Source organism: Somniosus microcephalus, chromosome 13 (assembly GCF_052327205.1).
Source record: "Somniosus microcephalus isolate GS21.2 chromosome 13, FLI_Smic_1.0, whole genome shotgun sequence".
Classification (NCBI taxonomy): domain Eukaryota; kingdom Metazoa; phylum Chordata; class Chondrichthyes; order Squaliformes; family Somniosidae; genus Somniosus; species Somniosus microcephalus.
Window position 1 is genome coordinate 191,319,683 of NC_140999.1, and position 15,207 is coordinate 191,334,889.

Consider the following 15,207-nt stretch of genomic DNA (forward strand, 5'->3'; position numbering starts at 1 on the left):
ATGACCATAATCATCATCATCCTGTTCATCTATGGCATGGATATTGTGTTTCTTTCTCTGGTTCTGCTGTCCGCCTTTGTTTTTGATGTATGTTCCTTCTTTCTTCGTTCTACACCTCTTTTCCCAGTGGTTTAGTTTGCCACATGCATTGCAGCTTGTTCCATATGCTGGACATTTCCTCCTGTCTGTATAATCGTGCGGTCTTCCACAGTTTCTGCACATGTTTCTCCCGTTGTCATGTGCATGTCTTTGTGTGTTGTACTTTTCTCTCACTGTATCCACTTTGTTGTCCATCTCAGAAGCCGTCCGCATGTCAGCCGTTTGAGAAATCAGCGTTCTCATTTGCTGCTTCATGGCTTCATGAGCTCTCGCAGTTTCTATAGCCTCTGTTATTTCGAGCTTTTCTTTCCCTATCAGGGCTTTTTGTACCTCTGCATGCACTGACCCCCATATCAGCTGGTCCACAAGCCTTTCCTCCTTTTCCTTAAATGCGCACTTGCTGGCTTCATTTCTCAGCCTTGTCAGGAAATTGTCAGCTGTTTCACCGGGTTCCTGTCTTAGACTCTGGAATATGTATCTGTGTATACGGTGATTGGATTTAGGCTCTAGATGGTTGCTGAATTTCTCAAAGATTGTCGCAAGGTTTTCCTTTTCCTCTTCAGTCAAACTCCAGCTATTATACAAATCTAGACCTTTTTCTCCTGTCCACAACAGAATGTAACTAACCTTTTCTTCGTTGGCAGTACCCTTCAGGAAGCTTTTGAATGTAAGGTCACATTTCTGTTTGAACTTGCAGAATGCCTCCACTATATCGTCGACTTCCCAGTTCATGAGGGGTTGCATTTGCGCAGTCAGTGCAGTAGCAGCCGCCATCTTATTTGCCCGTACGATTCAGGCTCAATCAACACAGACACCGGCACTCACGATCAGCTCATATATTCACTTTTCGTCTTATTCGTAGTTCGTATGGCACAAGTTGTACTCACGTATACCGCTGCCACCATGTTGTGTCTCCTTGTGTTCTTATTACTATGTAATACAGACACTTTTAACTCATTTAGTTTATGACTTTCACTCAGTTGTATTCTTGCTTTTATGATGTTGCTGCCGCATGGTGCGGAGTGATATATGATGTCCAACCTTGCACTGCCACTGCCTTTCACAGTGTGCCGCATAGCAATATAAATACACTAACCAAAGTAGTTCCATATAACGATGTAACAAATAGTTCCATTTAACGATGTAATAATATAACGATGTAACACGTGTGGTGAAGGTGCTCCCACAGTGCTGTTAGGTAGGGAGTTCCAGGATTTTGACCCAGCGACGATGAAGGATCGGTGATATACTTCTAAGTTAGGATGGTGTGTGACTTGGAGGGGAACTTGGAGGTGGTGGTGTTCCCATGCGCCTGCTGCCCTTGTCCTTCTAGGTGGAAGAGGTCGCGGGTTTGGGAGGTGCTGCTGAAGGATCCTTGGCAAGTTGCTGCAGTGCATCTTGTAGATGGTACACACTGCAGCCACAGTACGCCAGTGGTGGAGGGAGTGAATGTTTATGGTGGTGGATGGGGTGCCAATCATGTGGGCTGCTTTGCCCTCGATGGTGTCGAGCTTCTTGAGTGTTGTTGGAGCTGCACTCATCCAGGCAAGTGGAGAGTATTCCATCACACTCCTGACTTGTGCCTTGTAGATGGTGGAAAGGCTTTGGGGAGTCAGGAGGTGAGACACTTGCTGCAGAATACCCAGCATCTGACCTGCTCTTGTTGCCACAGTATTTATGTGACTGGTCCAATTAAGTTTCTGGTCAATGGTGACCCCCAGGATGTTGATGGTAGGGGATTCGGCGTTGGTAATGCCGTTGAATGTCAAGGGGAGGTGGTTAGACTCGCTTGTTGGAGATAATCATTGCCTGGCACTTCTGTGGTGCGAATGTTACCTGCCACTTATCAGCCCAAACCTGAAAGTCATTCAGGTCTTGTTGCATGCCGGCATGGACTGCTTCATTATCTGAGGAGTTGTGAATGGTGCTGAACACTGTGCTGTCATCAGTGAACATTCCCATTTCTGACCTTATGTTGGAGGGAAGGTCATTGATGAAGCAGCTGAAGATGGTTGGGCCTAGGACACTGCCCTGAGGAACTCCTGCAGCGATGTCCTGGGGCTGTGATGATTGACCTTCAACCACCACAACCATCTTCCTTTGTGCTAGGTATGACTTCAGCCAGTGGAGCATTTCCCCCCCCCCCACGATTCCCATTGACTTCAGTTTTACTAGGGCTCCTTGATGCCACACTCAAATGCTGCCTTGATGTCAAGGGCAGTCACTCTCACCTCACCTCACCTCTGGAATTCAGCTCCTTTGTCCATGTTTGGACCAAGGCTGTAATGAGGTCGGGAGCCGAGTGGTCTTGGCGGAACCCAAACTGGGCATCAGTGAGCAGGTTATTGGTAAGTAAGTGCTGCTTGCTAGCACTGTCGATGACACCTTCCATCACTTTGCTGATGATTGAGAGTAGTCTGATGGGACGATAATTGGCCAGGTTGGATTTGTCCTGCTTTTTGTGGACAGGACATACCTGGTCATTTTTCCACATTGTCGGATAGCTGCCAGTTTTGTAGCTGTACTGGAACAGCTTGGCTAGAGGTGCGGCTAGTTCTGGAGCATAAGTCTTCAGCGCGATAGCCGGGATGTTGTCGGGGACCATAGCCTTTGCTGTATCCAGTGCGCTCAGCCGTTTCTTGATATCACGTGGAGTGAATTGAATTGGCTGAAGACTGGTTTCTGTGATGGTGGGGACCTCAGGAGTAGGCCGATATGGATCATCCACTCGGCACTTCTGGCTGAAGATGGTTGCAAATGCTTCAGCCTTGTCTTTTGCACTCACGTGCTGGGCTCCACCATCATTGAGGATGGGGATATTCATGGAGCCCCCTCCTCCCATTAGTTGTTTAATGGTCCACCACCATTCACGACTGGATGTGGCAGGACTGCAGAGTTTTAATCTGATCCATTGATTGTGGGATCGCTCAGCCCTGTCTATAGCATGCTGCTTCCACTTTTTAGCATGCATGTAGTCCTGTGTTGCAGCTTCCACAGGTTGGCTCCTCGCCATGCTTGGGAGTGTTGTGTCCATGTATAATAAGACACAGACTGCAGGAGAACGGTACAACAGGTGTTTACTCAACGTGGCTCACGCTGGAACTGGGCTGTACAGATTACTACTCCGTGCTATATACAGGTGTGGTCACTGCCGGTACTGCAGTATACATGAGCTGTAAAAGATAGTTCCCCCCTTAAAGGTACATACATTACAATTCCTCCCCTTTTAGATTAACAGTACCATAACACTCATTTAACAATTAAATATCAAACTAATTACAATTAACGCTTTTAACATGCAACATTAGCTGAAAATAGTCTATTTATATATTCAGTCTTTGGAGAGGCTTCCTGATCCTTTCTGGATAGCACCTTTCCCAAGTGTCTTGCTCTTGGTGCGGAGGCGATTCTGGCCCCCTGTCGTCGGTTGCTTCATCAGCTTCCGATGCTACTGTTTCTGGGGTAGATGTGACCTGTACGTTGGGTTCATCACCAGGTACGTATGGGCAAGGCATGGGGTTGACTTGTTCCTGTGACTCTAGGATCTGGTCAGCATGGTGTCTCACGATGCTCTCCCCAACGTCCACTGTGTACATTAGTGGGCCCTTCCGTGTGCATATCGTTCCTGGCTGCCATTTTTCTGTTCGGTAGTTGCGGGCCAAGACTGGTTGCCCTACATTGAAGCTCCTTGTTGGCTTCTCATGGATGTGCTGGAATTGCTTACTCTCAACATCTCTTTGTACGTTTGGTCTGAGCAAATCCAGGCGAGAACTTAACCTTCGGTTAAAGAACATCATGGCTGGGGCCTGGTTGGTGACTGCATGTGTCCACCTTGTGCTGCAGCGGAATGTTGTCATTGTACATAGCCTTTATTGCCTTCTTAAAGGTTTGTATGAACCTCTCAGCCAATCCATTTGTGGCTGGATGATACGGGGCGGATGTGTAATGCCTTACTCCATTCTTTTTCAAGAACCTCCGGAACTCTTCGGACACAAACTGTGGTCCGTTGTCGGAGCAAATCTGTTCTGGCAAGCCATTCCTGGCAAAAATGGTCCGTAGGACTGCAATAGTTTTCTCCGTGGTGGTGGAGGACATTTTGATGACCTCAGGCCATTTCGAGTGCGCATCCACGGCTATTAAAAACATTGAGTCCATGAATGGACCAGCAAAATCAATATGCACCCGTTGCCATGGAGATGAGGGCCACTCCCATGGGTGTAGAGGGGCCTGTGGTGGTGCATTTTGGACTTTCTGGCATCCTGAGCAGCTCTTGGTCAGGTCCTCGATTTGTTTATCGATTCCCAGCCACCACACATAAACCCTGGCTAGGTTTTTCATTTTTACTCCTCCCAGATGACCCTCATGAAGCTCATTGAGCACTCTATCCCTTAACTTGGGTGGAATTACCACTCGGGATCCACACATCAAGGTCCCCCGGCACACTGACAGCTGTTCTCTCCTTGTCGAGAATGCTGGCAACAGTGAGTTGCCATGTGCTGGCCATCCCTTCACCGTCAAATCATATACCCGAGACAGTGTCGGGTCATTTCGGGTTTCCTTTTCGACACAAGCGTTAGTTACCGGTAGGTATTCAACTATAGTCGAATGGAATATTTCGACAGGATCCACTGCTGGTGCTTCCTCCGCAGTAGGCAGTGGCAGGCGTGATAGCCCATCAGCATTTCCATGCTGTTTCGTGCCCTTATTTTCAATCTCATAGTGGTGTGCCCCTAGAAAAAGTGACCATCTTTGTAGTCGTTGCGCAGTCATCACCGGAATGCCCTTCTTCGGATTAAAAATGGAGACAAGAGGCTGGTGATCAGTCAGCAAGGTGAATTTCTGCCCGTGCAGATAGTGATTGAACTTTTTCACTCCCCACACTAGGCTGAGGGCCTCCCTGTCAATCTGGGCGTAGTTACGCTCGGCTGAGGTTAGTGATCGTGACGCAAAGGCTATTGGCCTCTCTGAGCCGTCCGAGAATTTGTGCAACAGCACCGCTCCAATGCCATAGGGTGACGCATCACATGCCAACCGAATTGGTAATGCTGGGTTGTAATGGGCCAATACCTCTTTCGATGTGATTAGTGTTTTGCTCTTCTGGAAAGCTCGTCTACATTCGTCACTCCACTTCCATGGCACTCCAGTTTGCAGTAGGGTGTTCAGTGGGTGTAGTATTGTAGACAAATTTGGCAAGAACTTAAGGTAGTAGTTTACCAGCCGGAGGAACGACCTCAGTTGTGACACATTTTCCGGTGCTGGAGCCTTGACTACTGCCACAATCTTCTCTGGGGACTTATGTAACCCCTCTTTATCGATAACGTGGCCACAATACGAGATCTGTTTTCTAAAAAACTCGCTTTTGGGGTGGTTAGCTCGGAGCCCATATTCCTGCAATCTAGTGAGCACCTGCTCCAGGTTGGCAAGGTGATCACTGTCATTTTCGCCCGTGACCAGGACATTGTCCAAATAACACTGGGTCCCTGGGCTCCCTTGCAGGACTTCTTCCATTGCCCTCTGCCAAATCGCCGGAGCTGATGCTACCCCGAATACCAGCCGGTTGTATTGGTAGAGACCTTTATGGGTGTTGATTGTGAGGTATTTTTTTGATGCTTCTTCTACCTCCATTTGCAGATATGCCTGGGCCAGATCAATCTTAGTGAAGCGTTACCCTCCAGATAGCGAGGCGAAAATATCTTCAATCCGCGGAAGTGGATATTGTACGGTGTGAAGGGCCGGGTTCACTGTTACCTTAAAGTCCCCACAGATGCGAACCTTCCTTGGTTCCCCAGGCGTGCTGCTCAACGAGTTTTTCATCACAGGGACGATGGTTGTAGCCCACTTGTTCCAGTCTACCTTGGACAGTACACCTGAACGTTCCAGACTCTCCAGCTCTGCTTCGACGGCTGGGCGGCTCGCATAAGGTACCGGTCTGGCCTTAAAAAATTTTGGGCTTGCGTTTTCTTCAATTTTAATCGTTGCTGTCATGCCTTTTAGTGTTCCAAGTCCTTGCTGGAAAACTTCTTTCGCGTAAGTTAGGATCTTTGACAGTCGCCCAGGTGTGACGTCGTCATTCTTTTTGTCAGCCACAGTCAGTGCCTGTATGGAATGCCAATCCAGTTGTATTTTCCGGATCCATTCACGTCCCAGTAATGGTGGTCCTCCATCTTGCAATACATACAGGTCTAGTTTTGGTGTTTCCTTACCGTTATATATAACGGCCACCCTTATTTTTCCTTTGGGGTAGATTTTTGCCCCGTGTACGTCTTCAAAATAATTTTTGTGTCTCTCAAGGGTATGTGTGAGAATAGCCGCTCGTAGTCCCGTCGGTTTATGACTGTTAGGGCTGATCCTGTGTCCAATTCCATCTTTACCTGGACTCCTGCTATCTTGAGAGTGACCCAAATGGTTCGGTGATCCTCCATTGTGATCACATTATGTAGTTTCAAACAACTCAGTTCCCTGCTTTCGGAGTCGTTATCACTCTTTTGTTCGTCTGAACTATTCTCCGTCATCTTATGTACCTTCTTGTACTTTCCTTTGGTAGGTTCCTTATTGCTGCTTTTCTTTCCCAACCTGCAGACTCGTGCTATGTGTCCTACTTTTCCACACTGTCTGCACACTTTGTCTTTGAACCAGCAATCATTCTGGTCGTGTGTTGTTCTGCCGCAGCGATAGCACTTCTCTGTTCTATATGACATTTCGTTTGTGCCATATTCTTGCGGTCTCTGTTGTATCTCTGCAGCGCCCTGTGCTGCTGCTTCATATGATACCGCAATGCTGAAAGCCTTTTCCAGCGTAAGGTCCTTTTCAGATAAAAGCCGTTTCTGGGTTCCTTCACTTTGAAGCCCACACACAAACTTGTCCCTTAAGGTATCTGCCAGTCCCGCTCCAAACTGGCAGTGTTTCGATAGTTTGCGCAGTTCTGTTAAATAATCAGCATTGCTTTCATCCTTATGCTGGTTCCGTTTGTGAAACTTGAATCTTTCTGCTATCAGCAGCGGTGTGGGGTTTAAATGTTCCTGTAGTATCGTTACTATGTCTTCAAAACTCTTTTCCATTGGCTTCGTTGGGGTTACTAGATTTCGTAATAAACCATACGTCTTTGCACCCATTAAATTTAACAATACCGACGCTTTCTTGTCATCTGACACCTCATTTGCCTTGCAGTATACCTCTATTCGTTCGACATATGTAGTCCAATCTTCGCCTTCATTGTCAAATGCGGTGATACTGCCACTCTTCGGCATTTTGGGCGTGGTGTAAAATGGCGTCTCCCAATGGCTTAAAATGGCGTCTCCCACGCTTTCCTTCCTCCCCCGCTGCTGCCAACGCCGCTCCCGGTGGTTCTCGTGGCAATGGCGGCGCTGTAGGTTTCGCGCGCTTCTCCTGCGCTGCTGCCAACGCCGCTCTCGGCGGTCCTCATGGCAATAGTGGCGCCTCGCAGGTTTCTGCGCGTCTCTCTCTCCCTCTCTTCAACGCTGCTCGGCCCCTGAACACCGGCTGCACCCTGTGCGCTCTGCCCTCTCTCTCCCCCGTCGACGCTGCTCGGCCCTTTGCTGTGCCACTCGGTTGGGCTCTAGCCCGCCGCTGTCCAGGAAGGGTCTGCGCACTACCTGTTGCCAGCCCATTTCGCTGGACCACCTCCACTGGAAAGCCAAGCCTGTCTCTCGACAGCCTCCCCCGCAATTCTCGAGTCTCTGCTGGATGACTGGGCGGTTGCCCGTGTTCGACGCCCGAGTCTCTGGCCTTGACCTCCAATCCACTGATCTCCAGGAACGAATCCCCGGGAGGTGATGCAGAGTTGCAGGTAGGTTCGAACTTGCCTTGTCGCCAATGTTGAGTCCGTGTATAATAAGACACAGACTGCAGGAGAACAGTACAACAGGTGTTTACTCAACGTGGCTCACGCTGGAACTGGGCTGTACAGATTACTACTCCGTGCTATATACAGGTGTGGTCACTGCCGGTACTGCAGTATACATGAGCTGTAAAAGATAGTTCCCCCCTTAAAGATATATACATTACAGGGAGGAAGAAGAAACTTTGGATCTAAGGTTTCCAAAGCTCTCAAATAGAAGGATAAACTGATGGGGTGAGATGAAGCAAGGTGGAAGGAGGCTCGTGTGGAGCATAAACACCGGCACGGACCAGTTGGGCCGAATGGCCTGTTTCTGTGCTGCAAATACTGTGTAACTGAGAGAAGGAAGATTTCTGATTTGGTGCAGGGTAGATGAGGAACCAACCTCATAACTCGAGTTCAAGATATGTGAGCTGTAGGAAGCGGATTAAAAACACTAAAACACATTGAGGTTGGTTTAAGAAAGGTTTCCAATCCTGAAAAGGCTCACTTCCAGCAACAGCGCTACGGGTCAGGACCGGACTAAGTGATGCCAGATTTTATTGGGACCAACTTGCAACACAATTGTAAATTCTTTCACAGTTAATGTTTTCCGCTGGTTTTCCCACAGTGGACAAGAGCAGCACGGCCAGCAACAGATAGGCAGATGGGATGGAAAGTGCTGGAATTACACAGCAGGCCCAACAGTGATAGTTTGATGCCTTGTTTGACTTGCTCTGATTCAACCAACACGGTACCCTGTCTTTTATCTTTCAGACACTGACTGACCTGCTGTGTGCTTCCAACATTTGGGTTTTTTCTATTCAGATCATTTGGAAGAAAAATGGGGGGAAAAATTCGGTTGATTTGCGCCTCCCGTTAGCGCCCTAACGCCTCCCGCGAAATTCAGCGGGAGGTTAGCGGCGGCGGTAACCGTTAGTGCCCTGTGGCGCTGCGCCGCCGCCGATTACGTCATTGCTGTGCGCAGCACCCTGCTCGCACCCCGGCCGCGATCCCCTGAATTATCGCCGGACGCTATGTCCGACAGGGTCAGGGGGGCCTACCTGCAGCCGGGGCAGTGCAAATTATAGGGAAGGTGCCGGGCGGCCATTTTTGTTGCTGGCTGCCTGCCAGCACCTGCCCGCTTTGCCGTCCCCGGCCTCCTCAGCAGCGCCCCCCCCCCCCCGCAGAGTGCCGGCTGTGCTCCATGAGTCCGGCACTTCTCTTGAGCGTCAGGCTCTTTTGCCGGCACTCCGATCCCTGGTGGCCCAGCGGGGCCCCGGGTCGCGCTGCGCAAGGCCCCTCCCCTTTAATAATGGGAGGAAGGCCTGCGATACCGCAGCATGTAGTGCCACGATATTCACTTGCAACGTCCCAAGAAGGTGGCGGGGCGCTTCAAGTCGCGCCCCGCCTCCCTCTTGGGCGCTACTGGTGAATGTTGGGCGCGGGTGTGCTAACTTTGTCGTGTTTAGCGCCCTGGTGAAGTTAGTGCCCCAAAGGGGGCGCGACCCAATTTTTCCCCATGCTCTTTCATCAACTCCTTTAAAATCCCAAAAGTTTATTTCATTTTCATAGAAATTTAGTAGAAACTAGTGTTAATTATCACAGGTAGCTCCGTTACAGGTAGCTCCATTACAGGTAGTTCCATTACAGGTAGCTCCATTACAGGTAGCTCCATTACAGGTAGTTCCATTACAGGTAGCTCCATTACAGGTAGCTCCATTACAGGTAGTTCCATTACAGGTAGCTCCATTACAGGTAGCTCCATTACAGGTAGTTCCATTACAGGTAGCTCCATTACAGGTAGTTCCATTACAGGTAGCTCCATTACAGGTAGCTCCATTACAAGTAGCTCCATTACAGGTAGCTCCATTACAGGTAGCTCCATTACAGGTAGCTCCATTACAGGTTGCTCCATTACAGGTAGTTCCATTACAGGTAGCTCCATTACAGGTAGTTCCATTACAGGTAGCTCCATTACAGGTAGCTCCATTACAAGTAGCTCCATTACAGGAAGCTCCATTACAGGTAGCTCCATTACAGGTAGTTCCATTACAGGTTGCTCCATTACAGGTAGCTCCATTATAGGTAGTTCCGTTACAGATAGTTCCATTACAAGTAGCTCCATTACAGGTAGTTCCATTACAGGAAGCTCCATTACAGGTAGCTCCATTACAGGTAGCTCCATTACAGGAAGCTCCATTACAGGTAGTTCCATTACAGATAGCTCCATTACAGGTAGTTCCATTACAGGTAGTTCCATTACAGGTGGTTCCATTACAGATAGTTCCATTACAGGTAGTTCCATTACAGATAGTTCCATTACAGGTAGTTCCATTACAGGTAGTTCCATTACAAGTAGCTCCATTACAGGAAGCTCCATTACAGGTAGCTCCATTACAGGTAGTTCCATTACAGGTTGCTCCATTACAGGTAGCTCCATTATAGGTAGTTCCATTACAGGTAGTTCCATTACAGATAGCTCCATTACAGGTAGTTCCATTACAGGTAGTTCCATTACAGGTAGTTCCATTACAAGTAGCTCCATTACAGGTAGTCCCATTACAGGTAGTTCCATTAGAGGTAGTTCCATTACAAGTAGCTCCATTACAGATAGTTCCATTACAGGTAGTTCCATTAGAGGTAGCTCCATTACAGGTAGTTCCATTACAGGTAGTTCCATTACAGGTAGTTCCATCACAGATAGTTCCATTACAGGTAGTCCCATTACAGGTAGTTCCATTACAGGTAGTTCCATTACAAGTAGCCCCATTACAGGTAGTTCCATTACAGGTAGTTCCATTACAGGTAGTTCCATTACAAGTAGCTCCATTACAGGTAGTCCCATTACAGGTAGTTCCATTACAGGTAGTTCCATTACAAGTAGCTCCATTACAGATAGTTCCATTACAGGTAGTTCCATTAGAGGTAGCTCCATTACAGGTAGTTCCATTACAGGTAGTTCCATTACAGGTAGCTCCATTACAGATAGCTCCATTACAGGAAGCTCCACTACAGGTAGCTCCATTACAGATAGCTCCATTACAGGTAGTTGCATTACAGGTAGTTCCATTACAGGTAGTTCCATTACAGGTAGTTCCATTACAGATAGCTCCATTACAGGAAGCTGCATTACAGGTAGTACCATTACAAGTAGCTCCATTACAGGTAGCTCCATTACAGGTAGCTCCATTACAGGTAGTGCCATTACAGGTAGTTCCATTACAGATAGCTCCATTACAGGAAGCTCCATTACAGGTACTACCATTACAAGTAGCTCCATTACAGGTAGCTCCATTACAGGTAGCTCCATTACAGGTAGCTCCATTACAGGTAGTTCCATTACAGGTCGTTCCATTACAGATAGTTCCATTACAGGTAGCTCCATTACAGGAAGCTCCATTACAGGTAGTTCCATTACAGGTAGTTCCATTACAGATAGTTCCATTACAGGTAGCTCCATTACAGGAAGCTCCATTACAGGTACTACCATTACAAGTAGCTCCATTACAGGTAGCTCCATTACAGGTAGCTCCATTACAAGTAGCTCCATTACAGGTAGTTCCATTACAGGTAGCTCCATTACAGGTAGCTCCATTACAGGTAGCTCCATTACAGGAAGCTCCATTACAGGTAGCTCCATTATAGGTAGCTCCATTATAGGTAGTTCCATTATAGGTAGTTCCGTTACAGATAGTTCCATTACAAGTAGCCCCATTACAGGTAGTTCCGTTACAGATAGTTCCATTACAGGTAGTTCCATTACAGGTAGTTCCATTACAGATAGTTCCATTACAGGTAGCTCCATTACAGGTAGTTCCATTACAAGTAGCTCCATTACAGGTAGTTCCATTACAGGTAGTTCCATTACAGATAGTTCCATTACAGGTAGTTCCATTACAGGTAGTTCCATTACAGAGAGTTCCATTACAGGTAGCTCCATTACAGGAAGCTCCATTACAGGTACTACCATTACAAGTAGCTCCATTACAGGTAGCTCCATTACAGGTAGCTCCATTACAGGTAGCTCCATTACAGGTAGCTCCATTACAAGTAGCTCCATTACAGGTAGTTCCATTACAGGTAGCTCCATTACAGGTAGCTCCATTACAGGTAGCTCCATTACAGATAGTTCCATTACAGGTAGTTCCATTACAGGTAGTTCCATTACAGGTAGTTCCATTACAGATAGTTCCATTACAGGTAGCTCCATTACAGGTAGTTCCATTACAAGTAGCTCCATTACAGGTAGTTCCATTACAGGTAGTTCCATTACAGATAGTTCCATTACAGGTAGTTCCATTACAGGTAGTTCCATTACAGATAGTTCCATTACAGGTAGCTCCATTACAGGTAGTTCCATTACAAGTAGCTCCATTACAGGTAGTTCCATTACAGGTAGTTCCATTACAGGTAGTTCCATTACAGGTAGCTCCATTACAAGTAGCTCCATTACAGGTAGTTCCATTACAGATAGCTCCAGTACAGGTAGTTCCATTACAGGTAGCTCCATTACAGGTAGTTCCATTACAGGTAGCTCCATTACAGGTAGCTCCATTACAGATAGCTCCATTACAGGTAGTTCCATTACAGGTAGTTCCATTACAGATAGCTCCGTTACAGGTAGTTCCATTACAAGTAGCTCCATTACAGGTAGTCCCATTACAGGTAGTTCCATTACAGGTAGTTCCATTACAAGTAGCTCCATTACAGATAGTTCCATTACAGGTAGTTCCATTAGAGGTAGCTCCATTACAGATAGTTCCATTACAGGTAGTTCCATTACAGGTAGTTCCATTACAGGTAGCTCCATTACAGATAGCCCCATTACAGGAAGCTCCATTACAGGTAGCTCCATTACAGATAGCTCCATTACAGGTAGTTGCATTACAGGTAGTTCCATTACAGGTAGTTCCATTACTGGTAGTTCCATTACAGGTAGTTCCATTACAGATAGCTCCATTACAGGAAGCTCCATTACAGGTACTACCATTACAAGTAGCTCCATTACAGGTAGCTCCATTACAGGTAGCTCCATTACAGGTAGCTCCATTACAGGTAGTTCCATTACAGGTAGTTCCATTACAGATAGCTCCATTACAGGAAGCTCCATTACAGGTACTACCATTACAAGTAGCTCCATTACAGGTAGCTCCATTACAGGTAGCTCCATTACAGATAGTTCCATTACAGGTAGTTCCATTACAGGTAGTTCCATTACAGATAGTTCCATTACAGGTAGCTCCATTACAGGAAGCTCCATTACAGGTAGCTCCATTACAGGTAGTTCCATTACAGGTAGCTCCATTACAGGTAGCTCCATTACAGGTAGCTCCATTACAGGAAGCTCCATTACAGGTAGTTCCATTACAGGTAGCTCCATTATAGGTAGCTCCATTATAGGTAGTTCCATTATAGGTAGTTCCGTTACAGATAGTTCCATTACAAGTAGCCCCATTACAGGTAGTTCCATTACAGATAGTTCCATTACAGGTAGTTCCATTACAGGTAGTTCCATTACAGATAGTTCCATTACAGGTAGCTCCATTACAGGTAGTTCCATTACAAGTAGCTCCATTACAGGTAGTTCCATTACAGGTAGTTCCATTACAGATAGTTCCATTACAGGTAGTTCCATTACAGGTAGTTCCATTACAGATAGTTCCATTACAGGTAGCTCCATTACAGGTAATTCAATTGCAAGTAGCTCCATTACAGGTAGTTCCATTACAGGTAGTTCCATTACAGGTAGCTCCATTACAAGTAGCTCCATTACAGGTAGTTACATTACAGGTAGTTCCATTACAGATAGCTCCATTACAGGTAGTTTCATTACAGGTAGCTCCATTACAGGTAGTTCCATTACAGGTAGCTCCATTACAGGTAGCTCCATTATAGGTAGCTCCATTACAGATAGTTCCATTACAGATAGCTCCATTACAGGTAGCTCCATTACAGGTAGTTCCATTACAGATAGTTCCATTACAGATAGCTCCATTACAGGTAGCTCCATTACAGGTAGCTCCATTACAGGTAGCTCCATTACAGTTAGTTCCATTACAGATAGCTCCATTACAGATAGTTCCATTACAGATAGTTCCATTACAGGTAGCTCCATTACAGATAGTTCCATTACAGGTAGCTCTATTACAGGTAGTTCCATTACAGTTAGTTCCATTACAGATAGCTCCATTACAGGTAGTTCCATTACAGGTAGCTCCATTACAGATAGTTCCATTACAGGTAGTTCCATTACAGGTAGCTCCATTACAGGTAGCTCCATTACAGGTAGCTCCATTACAGTTAGTTCCATTACAGATAGCTCCATTACAGATAGTTCCATTACAGATAGTTCCATTACAGGTAGCTCCATTACAGATAGTTCCATTACAGGTAGCTCTATTACAGGTAGTTCCATTACAGTTAGTTCCATTACAGATAGCTCCATTACAGGTAGTTCCATTACAGGTAGCTCCATTACAGATAGTTCCATTACAGGTAGCTCTATTACAGGTAGTTCCATTACAGTTAGTTCCATTACAGATAGCTCCATTACAGGTAGTTCCATTACAGGTAGCTCTATTACAGGTAGTTCCATTACAGATAGTTCCATTACAGATAGTTCCATTACAGATAGCTCTAGTAGTTCCATTACAGTTAGTTCCATTACAGATAGCTCCATTACAGGTAGTTCCATTACAGGTAGCTCTATTACAGGTAGTTCCATTACAGATAGTTCCATTACAGGTAGTTCCATTACAGATAGCTCCATTACAGGTAGTTCCATTAGAGGTAGCTCTATTACAGGTAGTTCCATTACAGATAGTTCCATTACAGATAGTTCCATTACAGAAAGCTCCATTACAGGTAGCTCCGTTACAGGTAGTTCTATTACAGGTAGCTCCATTACAGGTAGTTCCATTGCAGGTAGCTCCATTACAGATAGTTCCATTACAGGTAGTTCCATCACAGATAGTTCCATTACAGATAGTTCCATTACAGGTAGTTCCATTACAGATAGTTCCATTACAGGTAGCTCCATTACAGGTAGCTCCATTACAGGTATCACTTTGCTCTTTGTGGAAGCTTGCTGTGCACAAATTGGCTGCTGCGTTTCCTACATTATAACAGTGACTACACTTCAGAAAGTAATTAATTGCTTGTAAAGTGCTTTTGGACATCATAAGCTCTACAAACGTGCGGAATATTAAAAAAAGCTGTAAAACATAAATTTAAAATAAAACTTGAATAATCTGAAATATTAAACCAAG

General features: G+C 46.1%; 1 protein-coding gene across 1 annotated transcript in view; it reads left to right on the forward strand.

The window, feature by feature from the left end:
* LOC147108916 (uncharacterized) overlaps positions 1-15,207 on the forward strand; it is a 76,045-nt gene that overhangs the window by 49,723 nt on the left and 11,115 nt on the right. The window contains exon 2 of the mRNA XM_086004299.1: positions 9,845-10,489. Within this exon, the coding sequence (XP_085860425.1) occupies positions 9,845-10,489 (645 nt within the window). The remainder of the gene's footprint in view (positions 1-9,844; positions 10,490-15,207) is intronic.